This window comes from Gopherus flavomarginatus, chromosome 7 (genome assembly GCF_025201925.1).
Source record: "Gopherus flavomarginatus isolate rGopFla2 chromosome 7, rGopFla2.mat.asm, whole genome shotgun sequence".
NCBI classification, from domain to species: domain Eukaryota; kingdom Metazoa; phylum Chordata; order Testudines; family Testudinidae; genus Gopherus; species Gopherus flavomarginatus.
In genome coordinates, this window is record NC_066623.1 from 11,417,312 (window position 1) to 11,435,989 (window position 18,678).

At 44.3% G+C, this 18,678-nt stretch overlaps 1 protein-coding gene across 1 annotated transcript in view; it reads right to left on the reverse strand.

Annotated features, from left to right (window-relative positions):
- The window catches only part of SLC25A48 (solute carrier family 25 member 48), a 50,484-nt gene extending 48,575 nt beyond the window's left edge, over positions 1-1,909 (reverse strand). Inside the window, exon 1 of the mRNA XM_050962272.1 lies at positions 1,685-1,909. Within this exon, the coding sequence (XP_050818229.1) occupies positions 1,685-1,730 (46 nt within the window). The 5' untranslated portion in view covers positions 1,731-1,909. The remainder of the gene's footprint in view (positions 1-1,684) is intronic.
- Between the last annotated feature and the right edge of the window lie 16,769 nt (positions 1,910-18,678).

Genomic DNA, 18,678 nt, shown 5'->3' on the forward strand with positions numbered 1-18,678 from the left:
AAGCAGGGGCAGAACAAAGGCCAGACTGGGTGGAAGGCAGAAGTAGCAAGAACAAGGTAACCGAGACGCAGGCACAGTGGAGGCCATGAGCACTGAGCAGCCAACCAGCTGCTGCTGGCGTAAGAGCGGGCTTGCTAGCTCGAGTAGCCAATCAGTTAGCATGGCCAATGGTGGCTGGCCAACCAGGCAGCCTGCTGCAGGCCAGCTGTACTGATGAGGCTGCCTGGAGACTAGCTCTGCTGCAAGCCCTGGCTCCTGACAAATGGCTTCATAGTTAATTGACAGTTCTGTAGATAACTGGATTACCACCACGTTACTCAGCTGTGGGAAGTCAGCCGGGGCCCTGCAATGCCCATGAGAAACATTTCCATTATGGCCCACCAAAGGGAGAACAACAAGAAGAGGGAGGAGAGATGCAAAGTAGGGATAGAGAATAAGAATCTTTTAAAAACTGCTCCAGAAGCTTGGCTCAGGATCACAGGCATTCATGTGCTTGATTTATGTGAGTATTTAGTAAAACTGTGAATGAAAATTGCACATGCAACTGGCAAATTTTATCCCTAACTGGCTATTTGCTCACCCAGTTTTCCTGCCCCATTTATGCGTGCTTTTGCAGTAATAGACATGGGCAAATTAGCCAAAATACATCACAACAGACACTCCAGTCTCCTCAGGTTTTTGGAAGTCAAGCCTCACCCTTTCTCCTGGTAATTTGGCAAGGATTCCAGTTTTTCCTGAATAAATGAGGACATTGACCTGCACTATTTAGTGGTCTCACACCCTTGTGTGATGCCAGTACAAAAGTCTCATGTGCCCTGTGTACACATTAAAAATCCATGACAGCAGCACTTTTTGTAACAGTAGCCACCTGCTCTTAGCCAAAATTTCCTTCCCTACCCTGTTGTGTTGTCCACCTGCCAGCTGTCTCCCAACCCAGTGAGAGCTGCATTGTAATGGTGCACTTTGTGATCTTTCTAGATAAAATGAGCTCTCCAGAAGTGCAAGATACATCTGCAGGACTACACTTTCTAATTGAGATGGCACCTATTTTACAGAAGGCCAGAATCAATTCTTTCAGAAAACTGCCTGATTAATAATTCTAGTCTGCTAGTGATAGTTGTCCTGATAATAATCTTATAGCCTTATCAGGACTATCCACTCAGAACCAGATCTGAGCCTTTCATAAAAGGGTGTGGATTAATGGAGCCATCTGATTGGCTGGTGAGGATTCCCAGCTGTTTAAATATGAAGCTGTATGCACAGGGATCTGAACTCAATAGGCAAATGTTAGAATGCCTTTATAAAACCATAATCTTATGTGTTGGGTTACGATATCATTTTACATATTTCTCAGCTAGAGACGTTCAGCCTTGCAGGTCATGCACTTACCTCAGGAATGTGTAATGTAAAGATGACACCATAATTTCACATCCCACATCTCATTGCATATTGGTAGTCTTAGAACAGACAGATAAAACTGTGCAATGTTCTATTACTGCTTAATTGAAACTATCCTCTCTGTACAAATGTGGCAAATGACACATACAAACACAAACATGAATAAATGCAGACAACTTCATAAGTGCATCCATCAATAGACTTCATTTTTAAAAATGGACATACACTTACCTATTTTTATATCTCTGTTGTTACTGTCCCAAAATATCCCACCAATGTTACTTACCTCCTATCCAACCAGCTACAAAATCTTCTAATTGAAGACTGCCCATGTTTTAAAACTGCTGGACAATTCCTGTTCAAATCGTTTCTTGCAAGTTTGCAATTCACATTCAATTTCTTCAGCATGTGCTGTTGAGGACTGCTTGAATGTGTCTCTTTGACTCTGTTATGTAGAAAAGTGACTCCAATCCCACCGGGTGTCCCAATGGGATTGTAGTAAGAGTGTGCGTCTTTCACATGTTTCAGCAGTATTAAAACTGAAACAGCTCTGACTCTAACCTCTCACACAGCCTGTCTCAAAGTGCCTCCAAAGCCCACTGTGACATCATTCCCCCAAACCTTAAAGGCACAGTACAACTATAGCATAGGAATTTCCCCGTCGTTTTTTTTTTTCATTTAGAGACAAATGGGGAAGGTTACTTCCTTCTAAGTACAAATCATGCTTTTATTTCAGGTGAAATTACTTTGTGTTCTAATTGTACCTTTTGAAAGAAGCATTTGGTAAAAGGGATTTTATGTTACTGGCAATAATGATAGTTGGTGATAATTGCATTTGAAAAGGTGGGGTTTTTCCAAAGACGTAATATTTTAAAAACATGAATTAATATGAAAATCTGGGTATGACATGGAGTTAGGGCCATAGTATAAGCTACTTATTTATGTCAGTGGGCAGATACTCACACGTCACAATATAATAACAACAACACTTAGTTCTTATATAGTGTTTTAGTCAGTAGATCTCAAAGGAAAGTCAGTATCACTCTTCTCATTTTACAGATGAGGAAACTGAGGCTGAGAGCTCTGCCCAGGTCACCTTCTGGGAACAGAACTTAAGTCTCCTCAGTCTCAACCCTCTGCACTATCCACTAGGCAACATTGCCTCTTGTATGATACCTAGCAGCATATGCTATCACAATATGAGTAAAGGGTTCATACTGTGGTCCTTGAACGCTAGGAAAGTGACTGTGGTCTAAAATGCCAACTGATGTAAATAAAAGTAGCTCTATTGAGTTCAACACAGCTATCCTGAGAATCTGGCCCTCTAAGTACAGACTAAGACACATAGTATATCTATCCCGAGGGAAATTGTACCTCTAGGGACTAATCTTGCCAACTTTTACTCGTATGAAAGGACCTTACCCACAGAAGTTGTCCTGTTGACTTTGATATTTCACACATGAAGCCAGCAGGACTGTTCACACTTTAGGATTTGTCTACATGGGGACATCCAGGAAAATTAATTAGTTAAAATTCATTATATCCCTGTGTGGACAGTTAGTCAGAATTAAAGTGACCTTAATTCTCAATGACAATGTTCACACAGATGCTTAATGTCATTTAACTAATCCACTTCAAATTCACACCTTTAGTTCATTTGGATTAATTTTCCTGGCTGTCCCTTAGAGACCAGCCCTTAATGCCCTTGCACAAGGAATATCTATGTGAGTAAGGGTTTGTAGGATAGGGCCCCTACTTAAACCTAAACTTGTTGGTCTTGAGGAACAGGGAAAATAGAACTTACTCTTATTCAGTCAACTAATAGCCAGGAAACTTTACTTCAGTATATTAAAAACCAGGAACTTCTGGATTAGGATTTAGGTGCAATAGGTCTGATTAAAACAGTTGAATCTATAAACTCCAAAATTAAAAAATTGGGCAAGTGTTTAGCAAGTTTAGGCAAGTGTTTAGCTGAGTTAGCAAGTTTTTTTTTCAAATCTGAACAAGTGAGATCTAAAGAGATGACAAAAATGACAAGAACAAAATGACCCTTCATGTACCACTATTAAGTCTGTGGGATGCTGTCTCTAGAAAGCACACCATGAGCCAGCCAGAAGGTCTAGCAGGTGTGCCATGCCCTTGGGCAAGGAGGAGGAAAAAGTGAGAAAAAAGGGAATTTCCCAAAGGATTATCCCTCCCTCACCATCAAAAGTGTTCTACACAATGAGATACTTTACACCATAACGGGCTAAATTTCCACTGGGACTTGGGCTGACTGGAAATTTTATCAAAACTCTTTTGACAAAAATTTTTTCTAAAATAAATTAACTAAAACAGAATACCTGAAAACCAAAATAATGTGGCTTTTAGACAAAAAAATTCAATATTTAAATTTTTGCTGAAATTTTTTTTCAACTTGCTCTAATAATAAATAAAATAATAATAATAAACAAACAGATGCACATGGACTTTGTGTGTATTATTTTCATGAAGACCATTGAAAAATCTGGCCAAACTGGATAACTATTAAGAAGGATGGATGGATGTGAATTAGCCATGTCTTCTATTTAACTTAATGAAGTCACACAGTTAAATTTCCCCACCACATTTTGAACATTAAGTGTGAAATAGTTCATGTTACTGTAAAATAGAATTGCAACCAGCTGTTATTCAGACTTTCCTGTAAATAACTTGAATATAGTTCAGAAAGAGTTTGGAAGCTAGAACTGAAATGGAAGATGAGCTCAATTTCCGGAAATGTATCTCTGAACACATTGGTTGCCCATCTATTTGCAGTGGGCTGGGCAGTTGACAGCACTTGGAATAACTAGCCTGCAACAATGAATCATGTTTCCCATTACTATTTCAAACCAGCCCTGGAAAAGGGCTGAGCTACCTGACAATGATCTAATTAGATAGCCGCTTTGCAAGTCTTTATATCAGCAAAAAGTTAGGAAGGGATTCATTGGGAAGAGTAATGGGGGCTTGGAAGAGGCTTCATTTATATGACTAGGAAATTTGTGGGATTTTGTGGGATGTGAAGAAGTCTCCTTCCAGCCCTGGAAAGATCCATATACTTTCTATGGAGGTGATCTCTGCACTGTATGTGCCCAAACAGACTGGATACTTCAGTCCTGGCCCATGCTTTAATCATGATGGGGGCACATCAGCAAGTGCAACATGGATTCCCAGGCTTACAGTACAGGTTAAACATTGATTGGGCAAGTGTAAAATATTTCTTTGTTATGATGCATTCCATTTCAGATATGCTGGTCCAGGATTAACTCCTCTTTGAACATTGACCTCTTTACAAAAGCATTAACTGCAACTTTCATACTGCAAACAGATACACGGATGCAAAAGCTTCAGTCTTCCCAGGGTCTACAGCATTGCATCTCTGAGCATAACGGGGACCTAAAATAATTAATCAAGGCCAGTAGATTAAAAAAATGATATGACGCCCCAAAATGACAAAAAAATGAATGTAATCAACGTGTAAACGAAGTAAACCAGACATCATATGGAAAGACTACCAGCTAAATCCAAACTGTATGAAGACACACAAGCGACCATGGAACTGAGGTGCAAAAGTGTGCCACAGTTGTTAGCCTTTCTTGTAGTTAACAAATCATTACACTCTAGCAGAGAGAGGGTTACCATTGCTTGGTTTTGTTACAGGAGTGCTCTGTCTATGTAATTAGTTAATAGAAATGTAACACTCAGCTTTCAGATAGCATTTTCAGTCTTTAGATCTCAAAGTACATTAGAAAGGAGGTCAGGCTCATTATCCCCATTTCACAGATGGGGAAACTGAGACATCAGGAAGGAAATGTCTTGCCCAAGGCAACAAGTGGGAACTCAACCCACATCTTCTAAGTGCCAGCGCAGGGCCCCATCCAGTAGGCTATACTGCACACCACACTCTTTGTGGCTTTAGTAAGACAAATAGTTTGCTGTGACCACCTGCCAAAGGCTTCCTGTGTGCACCTGTGAAGAGGTGCACACAAGAAGCCTTTTGCAGGTGGTCACAGCAAACTCTATTTGTCTTACTAAAGCCACAAAGAGTGTGGTGTGCAGTATAGCCTACTGGATGGGGCCCTGCTTTGTGGGAGAAGTACATTCTGGAGAAAAGTTTGAAAATCAGAAGGGTCAGAGCTTGTCGCCAGAGAAGCATGGAGAGAGCATGCTGAGCATGGGGGCTTAGTGCAAAGAGGCAGAGGAACAGGGATGAGAGGAGACAAGAGTACTGGCCATATGGTAGATGTTGGTGGAGTGAAGAAAGTGATCTGAGGTAAGCGATAAGGCTGGGGATGTAGGCCAGAGCCTTGATAGTGGGAAGGGGAAGGAGCTGAAACCTGATCCAGAAGTGGGTGGGAATCCAGTGCAGAAAATCACAGAGAAGACATGATTAAGGACAGTGACTGTGAGAGAAAGGGCAGTGGAGAAGGGCAGGGATGAGGTGGTAATGGGAGACCGTATATATAATATAGTCAAGAGAGGACCAAGACCTGATAAAGGCTTTGATGCAGGAGTGGAGAGGAAAGGGCAGCGGTTAGAGATGCTATATGTCAAGAAGTGGAAGAATATTAGTGAAATTGCTTTTGTCTTGGCTGACCTCTTGGCCACTGCTAGCCCCAACTCCGCCCCTGCCATGGCCTCCTCTTCCACTGGCAAAAAGGGCCAGGGGAATAAAAAGAGCAAAGGCCCTTCTGGACAACAAAATCTCCCGCCGTCGGGGTGCCCTCCCTGATGCAGCCCCGACACCTGCTGCGGCCCCTCCTTCCCTTGCCATTCCTTCCCTAGCTCTGGAGAGATTCCATATCAGACCCCCAGAGCGTAGGCCCAGGTGGCCACTTCCCCTCCACATGCCACCGCACCATCCGCCCCGACCACCACTTCCGCTACCATCCCTGGCAGCCGGGGCCCCTTCCCCTCGATGTCCAGGAGGCACAGCATCCGTTTCCTCCTGGTGCCCACCTCACCCCACATCGTGGTGGTCTCCAAAATGTACGGGAAGGTCATATTCTTGCTGGCGTTGGAGGCCTCCGGGCAGGAAGTGGTAGAGAAGGGCCTGGCTGTGGGGAGCATTTGTTCCTTTGGAACCCCTGGAGGACCTGGGTGTACGGGTGGTGTTAACCTCCATCCCGCCCTTCCTTCCCAATCCTGCCCTGTTACCTGCCCTCTCCGCCCTGGGGAAGCCCATTTCCGTCATCAGCTCTCTCCCGCTGGGCTGTAAGGACCCCGCCCTCCGTCACGTCCTGTCCTTCCGCTGGAAGGTCCAGATCCAGCTACCACCGGCAGCACGTGATGGAGTGGAGCTCGAGGGGTCCTTCCTGGTACCCTACCAGGTAGCCCACTACTGGGTCCATTATACGATGAGGGAGGCCCGGTGCTTCCTCTGGCGGGCGACAGGGCACATCTGGAGGGACTGTCCCCTGGCCCAGCATGGAGGGGCATCCAGGACCCCCAAGACCCAGTAGGGCACTAGCCTTGTTATTGCCAGTGACCCTGGTGGCCCGGCTGCCACTGCTTCTGCCCCTCCTCCTCCTGCTGTAGCCCCCGCTTAGGCTGCGGGGACGGCCAAGCGGGTTGGCCTTGCCTCCATCGGTTGCAGTTCGGTGGGGCCTGCAGAGGAGAGGGCGGTGAGACCCTTGCCGGCTCAGGGACAGGGCCTGGTGGAAGGGGAGGTTCCCTTCCCCCCACTGTTTTGCCCTTGCTGCCCCGAGCCCCAAAACCATCGCCCTTGTCCCCGAACCCTGCCTCTGCTGACCAGCCCTCCAACTCCACATCCACTTCGGAGGGCTGGGTGCTCGTCCAGGGGAAGTGTGGCACCTGAAAATCACAGGCTCGATCCCTCCCCTCCGACGAGAAGGGAGAGGAGGCCCCCCAAAAGATGCTGCGGGGGCCTGAGACTGCTAAATCTTCTGCCCTGCCCCCGGACGACGCCCAGCAGGAGATGCCAGCCGTGGAAGCCATGGCAGTGGACAGAAGCGATCCTGTCCCCTTGTCTAGTCCCTGCTTGAGGAGGCCTCTGCAGGAGTTCCTCAGGCTCCTGTGCCACCTGTGCCCTCCGCTGCTGCCAATGCCAGGGCAGCTGTTGCCCCAGTTGCTGGCAGGGCAGACTCTGGGGCTGCAGGGACTGATTTTACATCCATATTTGAGGAGATTGAGGCACTGGGTCTGACCCCGGTTACTCGGGGAAGGATGACCCCCCCGCCAATGGGCCTCGATCTAGGCGGCAGTTTAGCCCCGCCACCCCCTCCTCCTCCCTGTCCCTCACCCCATGCTGTAGCCCCCGCTCTTGTCCTTAGGGCGCCCCTGGCCCTACCTATCAGCCAGCCATGGATACCACCCCATGTGAGGCCTCCGAGCCCCTTGGGGCAACAGCTGATGCTAAGCGACCAGGCCCTGAGCCTGCGGACGCTCCCTCTGCCACCCGGATACAGCGGTTAGCCTCCTCAAGGCAAAGTTGGCTGCATAGGGAAAATTATTTCCCAAGATCAGCATGAAAGATATTGACTCCTCTAATCTCCTCTCCAGAAGTCCCACTGACAACCACAGGAGTCCAGCCATGTCAGAAGAGAACCAGAGTAGAGCTGAGATCTACTTTATGGCTCTGAGAGGAGTATTTCACCTTATGACTGCAGTTGTTTAAATGATCACATCCTGTGAATTCCAAAAAACATCATTCAGACCTCTGAGTCGAGCACAATGTGTTGCAGGATTGGGGCCAAAGCACTCAGCATCTTGCAGGATCAGTCCCATAATTTGTAACTGAACATCAGGTTTACAAAGCATGCTAAAGCCTACGTTATGCGGCTAAGGAAAGTGAACACACAGCTGTTGCTGATCTCTGCAGAGACGGTGGCAAAGATGATTGCTAAGACTGCAGAAAGCTTATACTGCATAAGCAGATATTAATACTACAGAGACAACATGACATGAAGTGTCACTGTATTTGCTGGGCTTTTTTTTTTTTAAAACCTTAGTGTCCACTGTTTTCTGCAGGCATGGTTTTAATCTGATTTACACCAGGCGAAGTCATAAGTAACTCAAATGAAGTCAACTGAGTCACACCAGCGTGAGTGAGTGAAGAATCAGACCTATAGGTAGGAGTCAGAAGGCGAATTAAAGGGAATGATCGTTTTGTAGTTTGACAGGAGCAAACAATATACAATGAAGTCGAAGAGCATTTTGCATTTTCTGTACAGTGCTAGGCTCCACTCTGGTCTTAAGTGAAAGAACTAGAAACAAAAGCTAGTACCTCAGGCTAATCATTGATCTTTGTAACAGGGTTATGCTGTCTGTCTCCAGGACCAAGGAAAGCAGCTGCAGCTCCTTGACAGTCTGATGAACCATCTGTTCTTAAAGGTAAAATGCAAAGGTATTTTTTAGAAAAAGATGTTAAAGGTTTAAGAATTCTTTATATTTCCTCCAGATTAGGCACAGGGGGAACACAACACATGCTGATACACACTCTGTCATGCCTGAACAATTTTTATGGTGAGGGTGCTGAAAGCCATTGAACAAAACTATAAACCCTGGATATGATGGAAACCACTTCATGCCAGGGGGGTGCAGCAGCACCCCTAGTTCCAGGACCTATTCACATACTTCAAGATTTTGGTTGGGAATAAAGCCCATCCTGCCTGCTTAACGGACCATAGACACTGTTTGAATAAGCTAATACCCCTCAGACTTTTACTCTAACTATGGGCATTGTATAGAGAAATTCATTGTAGGGCAGCTTTCTAATATTTAAATGTAAAAAACACCCTTGTAGAAAGGGCCAGTGCAAAGTCTATGCATTGCTTAAGTCTCAGTTATACCCTTAAGGAGTTTTAATGGGTACATAGGCCCTCTGCCTAGGATAATAAGGACCAATAATAGAAGAAAATCTGAAGCTAAGACATAAGTGGTATATATCAGCATTGGAGGCTACATATTTTCTGTATATACCTTATGACTTCTTATAACTTGGGTGTTTCCTTTTTTCTTTGCCCCCCATAACCCTTCATGATTGAGCATCTTTTCCATTAGGCTGTTTATGTTTAGCACCAAAAAGTATTTGGCAGATACTAACCATGGTAGAAGAATCAGTATTTGAAACAGTGTCTAAAATAGTTTGATAAAGTCTGGGCAGACACTGCCATCTAGCAGAAATGTGATAAATGATGCATTAGAAAAGCCTGGTGAGTGGCTTCTTAGTGTGTAATTTGCAAAGGTTTAGCTTATTCTCACATTATTTGGTGAAACAACACTGCTGTCAGATATACAACTATATCCAATATACACGATCATAAGGAAAAATGCTCCTGTGGAGTGAAATTAATCTTTTTAATCCTTCGACCAAAGAAGCAAATCATTTATCCTTTTATTTTAGCATACAGTGGTTTATCTGGATCTACCCAAGGCACTGGTTTTAACCATTTTAATAATAAATGGCAACATACTGAGAACTCCCATTTCTTTTAGTATTTTCAATGAATATTTTTCCTTATCTGTAAGAGTATAGAATATCACTTTATTCCTTGTACTCCTTCATTCTGTGTATCCCTTTTATTCCTTGCTCAAATTTTTCCCTCATTTTATTTCTAGACAAACAGGAGATTGAAAAAAAATGGTCCATAAAATAATTATTGTCACCATTTGAATTTTTTCTTGGATCCAATTTAACATATTGTGCCCAATTCTGGTCTCACTTATAGTGGTATATCTCAGTAGTAACCCTACTGAAGTAATTAGAATTGCAGTGGAGTATGTGAGACCAGAATCAGTCCTACTGGCATAGGTTTTTAGTGATACTTTAAAAGAGGTGATATCAAAACTCCAAGTTACCTTTAAATAATATGCAGCCAGTAAAAACAATGATTGTAATGTATACAAAGAATAGGGCATAGAGTGGTTCTCAGACAGAGAATTTGACTAGTGTTTTCTGCTTTAGATGCTCCATTAAACAGAGAAAATGGTCATAAAGCAAAAAGAAATTCACTTAGTGTAGGCATCCAAGGATTTGTTTTTACAGCTAGTATGTAAATTCCAACGGGGAATACGAAAGGATGTCACTGTTAGGAAACTAATATAGAATCCAAAGACATTAGACCCTTCTTCTATGCAGTACAATTGCATCATTTTAGAATCAAATCTGAATACTTTAATACAGTATAACTATAATGGATTCTACCCTCACAGCCTGCTCTTCCCCCTTCGGTTTGCACAGTGTGTGTGACAGCAGGTTATCCCTTAGCATTTATGTCTCAGGGGTGGATTTTTCATGGTATTTTTTCATATTCTGGGTGTCTAGAAAAGTGATTATTACATTGGGTGCATAGGCAAATGCAATACCTATTATGTGCTTAGCTACAATTCACACACAGCTTTGAACTTTAGAATCTGTTTATTGGAAGAGCAGTTGTCTCCCATGACACCAGAGCTATCCCCTGCTCTTACCATCTAATAATCCCATGGGATCTTTAAGTTCTATCAGGATAGTCACTGGATATTGGCAGAAGGGATTTAACTTTAACATCTCATCAAAAAAAGAAACTCAAGTGGAACTATGGCTATTTTCAAACTGTGCTTTGTTTGACATATATGCAAAGAGCATGTACTACTCCTGAGGGAATTCTGCGCCACTGTGTATGCACAGAACTTATGTCCACCACAGATTCTTTTTGCTTCCCCTCAGAAAAATGACTTTCTGATTGGAAACAAAAGGAAGTCACAAGAGTGGTCATGCGACCCTCCTCAGGGGTATGTTTCTGGTGCCCAGAGAAGCTGGCAGAGAGGTAAATCACTGTGGGAGTAGGGGCCAGGACTGGGGAAGACCTGGCTGGTGGCTCCTATCCTGCACCAGGCTCAGTTGCTAGCCCCGGCAGAAGTTGGTTATGGATTGCAGATATGATTCATCCATAACATGACTACATCTATAATTCTAGATCTATTATTAATCTATAATAGGGGATAATAAGCATGTAGATCAGCAACAGCATCTCCTTCCTCTCATTGTGTGGGTTACATCTATAGAATTGACATGCGTCCTCACTGATGAGCACCTGAAAATACCGACCAATACTAGGAATCACATGGAGAGAGTCTGTCAAGCAGCAGCAGTGTAACAGAATTGACAGCTAATGGTATGTCAAGTCCTAGACCCTCTAAACACAGATACTTGTCAGTCAGTCATGTGGGCATCACCCGGGGCTCCTGTCACAGATCATGGCATTTAGCATTTCCAATAATCAGCCATATTGCACAATAGGTGCAAGTATCAGAACGGGCTTTGCTCTTCTCTATGCCAAGGGGTAATATGACAGGTGTAAGAGAAAGGATTTATTTGTTTTAAAATAGGTGTCACCTATATTGCATATAGTTTAAACTTATGGAAAGTAATGGATTGATCAAAGAGACTAGATCTGCTGAAAGAATGTAAGAGCCATGACCCAGCTTCCTAACCTTAGTATCACTAATCTGTCAGCAAACTACCATGATTGTGGAAATTTCTGGTTCCTCCAGTTCCTTCATTTCAAGCCTCCCCTGCACCCCAAACCCTCCAGCCCCAGCCCAGAGCTGACACCACAACCCAGAGCCCTCACCCCCTCCCTGCACCACAAACCCCTGCTCTAACCCAGAGCCCCCTTCCAAACCATGAACCCCTCATCCCCGGCCCCAGCCCAGAGCCAGCACTCCCAGCCTACAGCCCTCACCTCCTCCCAAACCCTAACCCCCTGCCTCAACCCACAACACTCTCCCACACTCTGAATCCCTCAGCCCCACCCCCAGCCTGGAGCCCCCTCCTGCACTCCAAACTCCCCAGCCCTACCCCAGAGCCCTCACCCCCTCCCACACCCCAACTCCCTGCCCCAGCTTGGAGCCCCCTCCCATACCATGAACACTTCATTTTTGGCCCCACCCTGAAGCCCACACTCCCAGTTAGAGCTCTCTCCCCCTCCTGCACCCCAAATCTCCTGCCTGCCCAGTGAAAATAAGTGAGAGTGGGGGAGAATGAGCCATCAAGGGAGTGGGAATGTAGTGAGTGGGGGCAAGGCCTTGGGGAAGGGGCGGGTCCTCATGGAAAGGGGCAGGGCTAGGATGTTTAATTTTGTGTGATTAGAAAGTTGGCAACCCTACTCAGCTCCTTAAGGGATCAGGCCCTGGATGTGTGCTGTGTGTTCATATCACTTCCCTGGGGACTTGATCCCACCACACTGAAGTGAATGGGAGACCTGGCATTGATTCCAGTGTGAGTCTAGCAGGGTTGGTCCATCAGTGATCAGGGGCTCTGGCTGGAAATGCCATTTGTGTCTCCAGGGGAATCATTTATTTGAAGCACAGGTGTAAAACTTTCATTTTGTTTTAAAGACCACATTAAAATGTCTCTCCTTCCTGATCCTGCAGAGGGCACTGCAGTTCAATCTCTCTTGTGGGTGTAGTATGAGTGTGAAACCGTGTGGAAGGGCTCTAGGACTGGAGTAGAAGGGGGAGTTATTTGTCCTAAGAAGCACGGAGGGGATATGGTTCACAGAATGGATGACAAGATGGGCAGTGAAATGTGCAGAAGCAGGGGGGAGAAACACGTGGGGAGGGAGGACTGAACACTTGTATTCCTCAGCTTATAAAAGGAAGAGTTGATATGATTCTCTCCCCCATCTCCCATACAGAGACCTTTCCCTGCTTCTCCCTCATTCAGTGTTTCAACAATTTGTTTTACTCTGTCTGCTGCAGCCTCTTTGTGAATCTAGCCCTTAGTGACTAGGGTACTGAATGATATATTGAATATTTAAATGTAAGCACCCTGGACCCTTTTTAAAAATCCATGTGACATAGGATATTCACATGGTTCCTACTCAGCTGAGTTTCATCCAAGCTGTAGCAATTCATCCAGACTTTATTACATTCTATAATGAATAAGTGGCCTTTCTCTGGTCTAGCCAAGTAGCCCTTAATATGTTGCAAAGCTGCTGAAACCAGTCAGTATTTTACTGATGCTAGGTCTACACTGGAGGGGAATACACGAATAGCATAGCTGAAGTTGGTGTATCTTAGGTCAATTTACCTGACCGTGAGGATGGTGGAGAGTTGACTGCTGCTGCTCCCCTGTTGACTCTGCTTCCGCTTCTTGCATGTAGTGGAGTTCCAGAGTCAACGGCAAAGTGATTGGAGATTGATTTTATTGTGTCTACACTAGATGTGATAAATCGATCGCCAACAGATCGACCACTACCTGCCGAGTAGCGTAGGCATACCCTCCTACCCAATCTCTTCTTCAGCTGTTAGATTTGTGAAGGTCTTTTGATTTGACATGGCCAAACTTGTAGAATCATAGAATTTCAGGGTTGGAAGGGACCTCAGGAGGTCATCTAGTCCAAACCCCTGCTCAAAGCAGGACCAATTCCCAGACAGATTTTTGCCCCAGATCCCTACATGGCCCTCTCAAGGATTGAACTCACAACCCTTGGTTTAGCAGGCCAATGGTCAAACCACTGAGCTATCTCTCCCCCACTAAAGGTGTTGGAATAGCCGTCTGGTAGGTTATTTGTGTGACACCGACACAGGTGGTCAGTGACTCAGAATTGTACTGTAATGACCACTTGGCTGCATCCCTCGTTGTTATCTTCGTGTTGGATTGACTCATGGACACCCTGATAAGGCTCCTTCAGGGTGGAACACAGACATGCTCCGCTTCGCCAGGAAGCAGAGGAGCCATGCAAACCTTGCCAATTATCTGACCTTTATAAAAGCAACTTATTGTTGGGGCTCATTACAGGATAAAATTAGGCTTTGGCCTTTTCATATCGTACCAGACCCTCTCAGAGCCAGATCCGCTGTAGGATTTAATGTTTTGGAAGCTGTTAGGAGTTATTTTACTTCTTTAATAGAATTCTGGTCTTTGATATTCATCCATTTTCCATTGTAAAAGGTGTTTTCTTCCTCTAATGTCAAATAAAAACAAGAGTTTTTTTCCCTTCCATGTGATGCTGTGTCATCTCTTCTTTCTATGCTCTTTTCCCTCTTTCAGTGCAGATAATAATGACTGACTGAGGGGTTTTGCCCATTATGGGAGGTTATTTTTAATCTAGTACTCACAGCTGAGGATGTTTGGGTCCACTAGTTAGACACATCCCACCCACTGCTAAGGTGATTAATTCTTTTTTAAATGTCACTTTCCTGAAAATTCCATTCCCTGCCATGTACAGGGACATGTAGCCAAGAATATGGTCCTATGTGAACACTGTCTTCTGGGAACAACAAGTGCAAGTGAGTATTTTTCTCTTTTCTTCTCTCTGATCTCTGCTTCCTATACTGATGGTAGCTTTTATGGAACTCAGCTGCTAAGATCATTTCTGTGGTAGCTTTTAAATCCATTTCATTTAAGTATTAAACACCCCTCCCTGTCTCCTCATAAACTCTTCAATGATTTTAAAATATGTTTTGCTTCCTTATAAATCCCTCCATGGTTTTGCTCCTGGTTGTGTTGGATTTGCTTTAATCCTGCTTCCATATTGAACAGGGCTTCAGATCTCTCTTATCTGTGTCTCTGGAATGTGCTACCTCTAGGACTAACAGGGAGGTCTGTATTTCTTAGCATTTGGCTTGATATGTAAGCAATTATTTGATGTCCAATTTGTGTGCATTCTGGTGACAGATAGCAGGCACAACTGGTGCACTGGTATTAAATGGCCACAATGGGCTGTAAACCTTCACTATTTTTGACAGTGAAAATATTACAGAAGGAAATGCTATTACCTTTTTAGGATAAAAAACCCCAATGTTGTATTTCAATCATCACTTCTCTGGCTTTCTGCTTGTGCCCATCAGGAAGAATAAGTCAGGTGTGTAAATCCAAAGCTGAATGAATTTCAGTTTATTGCTGCTATATGAGGAGTTGGGTTCAAGTAGAGACTTTACAATGAAAAGCTTCCCAGGGGGAGTATCTGGGCTGTGTATATGTGGTTGGGGGCAGAAGAGAAGGGGAAATAGGAGAAAGGTTAAGAGTTCCAACCTAAAATGCTCTGTGCATATAGTACATTCATACAAGGTATGGAGGATCCAGTCAATAAAACTACACTACAGTTCTTGTTTCCAAGGCATTTCACTTGGAAAGAGGCAGAGAAGAAGAGTCAGAGGGAGAAGTGTTCTCTCTCAGGGGCTTTGCTAGAGAAAACAACAAAGGAGACCTGATTTTGGTTTTGAAAAACCTCCTCAGGTTTTGTAGAACCAAAGACAGGGGGATTTGGAGGAATTCCAATTTATACAAAGCTCTGGGTGGGTGGGATAAAAAGCTGCAGTTTTGTTCCATCTCTGCTCTGCAACAGTACCACATTCTGCTAGATAGGATCCCCAGGTATGGGAGTATCCTTTTGTGATCCTACGAGCCAGAAAGCAAGGGGCTCCCTCATGTAACACTGAGTCTCAGCTGCCTGACTAGCTCAGTGCACTCCCCTCCCTGCAACACATACTGCTGTCATGATAATTATTTAGAAGGTGTCTCGTAATATCTCATTGGAAAACTAGTAACTCACTGACCATTTGTAGTCTGGCATGACATATGAACAGTTAACATAAGAAGAGCTATACAGATGTGCTAGAAATACGTGATTAAAATGTGTTTAAACTAAGCAGGTCAGGATAAATTGATAATCAGATTTTTCTTAGGCAAAGGGTTGTGAATGCCCTGTCTACCTTGCCAGCCATGGGCAATGAGGATACACCAGCAGTAAACAAAGCAATCAGCTCCCAGGCAGAGGGGAAGACTGCATTTGCATTGTAAAATTGCAGCAGGAAACTCACCAGGAGGGGGCACTTCGATCAAGGTGGTGTCACCTCCTCCCAGCCCCAGAAGAGATAGGAGACTGAATCCCTCAGGACATATTTCTGGCTCTTGACACCTGGACAAGGAACTTTGGGGGACTATATGGACCTGGAAAAAAAGACTGGGTTATTCTTCATCTGAGGAGGCAAGGGAACAGAGCACTTTGTGCTCTGTGTTGGATCCTGGCTGAAGACTGGCCAGCTGTTCTGGAAGAATGACTGGTGAGAATGAAAACTACTTTGAACAAAAGATTCTAGTTTGTTAAGTTGGATTTTAGATTTAGAAGCATATTTGTACTTGTATCTATTTGAAACCATTTCTATCCCTGTTTCTTCTGCTTGGCATCATTTAAATCTGGATTCTATTGTTAATAAACTTGTTATCCTTTTACAAGACCATCTCAGTGCTGTTTATTAAATAAAAGGGTAAAATTCGCAGCTACTCTAGCAGGCTGGGGTGCATTCTATCTCGTTGGAGGCAGCAAAGGCAATAGCTTCTGTGAGGGTCCAGTGAGAGGGACTGAACACAGCAGGGAGATGGTTTGGGGGAGATTTGGGACAGGAAGGGCTGATGGTGCCACCCGGCAAGGAGAAGTCAGGCTGGTGGAAGCCAGGGTCAGGCTACAGTGCTGTGAACATACTGCTGGTATCAGGGTTCTGATCCATAGCTGCCCAGCACAGAAGAACCCATGGTCATAGGGCAGGCAGTGACACTACCTCTGACTGGTCTGCATGAATTACCATTGCATCACACCTTTTTGAATGATCACACTCTGGGCTGCTAGTGCTCAGAGATGTAATGGAGATGATGCTTTACATTGGTTCTGAGGTGGAGTGAGGCTGAGGGAAGATTGTTGATAGCCAGTTTCTCTAACAGGGCAATCTGAGAGGTGATCTTTGAGTTACACTGGAAGAGGTCTCAGAGAAGACAGAAGAAATGCACTGCAACAACTGTCACTGAACATCAAGAAATTAAGTCCTTCATGTTTTATGTTTCATGAGCTGTTTGCTAATATTTGGTCTATTTAAGCAAACAATATTTTTTCTACTTTAGGCAGACCCTGGACAACACATTTAAAATCGTTTGTCTGAAGACTGAATGGGTGATAACTGCAAGTCACTTTTCCAGGCAATAAAGATTCTATACTTTGATCTGGCCCCTTAGTGGCACAAACGGACTGGAAAACCACTAGATCTCCCCGGCTTCTGTGTAGGAACTGTGTTGCGTTGTTGGGTAAGGGTTGTGTATTGGATCAGGAGGGGAAATGGCTGCAGTGCTACTGTACTTGGCTATTTGCCACTGGCATAAAAGTTGCTTGGGGTCATAGCTAGCTAGGCTGCTCTAATCTACACCGGGCCAGGGCTGGCATAAGACCAACCCCGGAATCAAGGAGCTGCAACCCATTCTTTTGTCATCCGTCCCAGGGCTGCAGCCAGTTAACATAACATACAGCCAGACTCTATGCTTTAGATTTTGTTATTGTTTGCGGTACACCTAAATAATGTTTTCTATGCCTTTATAGTCTATTGAAGCTCCTTAAGGAATATTGATCCTGTTTTCTATCCCTTCTTATCCCACCACATTACTACAGTGATTGTTCGAGAAGAGCTGTTCAGATTTTCTGTTTTGTTATTTTCTTCCTAACTCAGTTCCTTTTGACGCCAGCTTATTGTTGTGGGGTTTGTTGCTTTTTTATTTTTATTTTTTTAAACTCCTTTGGAATTTCCAGAGTTGTCCTTTCCTGTCTATTCTTCATGATAACAGAATTTAAAAAACATCTGCACCCTATTAGGGTTATCACAGGGCATGTAAAACTGAACACAAAGAGTACAAAAATGCTTGATGGCAGAGCCTCACTTTCCTCCAGGAACTGACCTGGCAACCCTCTGGGCTCCCTGGAGTTTCAGAGTTTAAAAACAGGTTTGAATCTTCATTTCTAAAGCATCAGTGACCCTGTTTGTTCTAGTTCAAAAAACCAAAGCTGTTTTGAATCGGATGATGGAAGCCAGCAAGTCTCTCTCACCTAATCTGGTAGTCTTCTTTGTAACATCAGATGCTATTATATCATTGCTTTATCACCCAGATAGAGGGTTTTCATTGTTGTAGGTCAGGAGACAGTTGGGGCAGTGTGAGGCTCACAGCTCCTGTCCTCCCCCACAAAGGGTTTCACCATTGGTCATTTACTATATTAGCCACCACCCTTTCCAGTCCCATGCAGATGCAGTAATTATATTTATGGTGACATACAATCATCCCCTTTTGCCAGAGAGAAGAGACACACTCCATGCAGAGTTCCTTTTTTCCTGTGGCCCTGCTGGCCTCTCCCAGCAGCTCTCTCTTTCTCTCTCTCCTGGGATCCTTTTCTACTCTTGCAGTTAATGGGCTAATTAGCTCCTTAGCTATTCCCAGCCCAGGCTGTTCTAGTAATTAGCCACTCCTTTCCTCAGTCAGGTCCTTTCCAGGGGAGC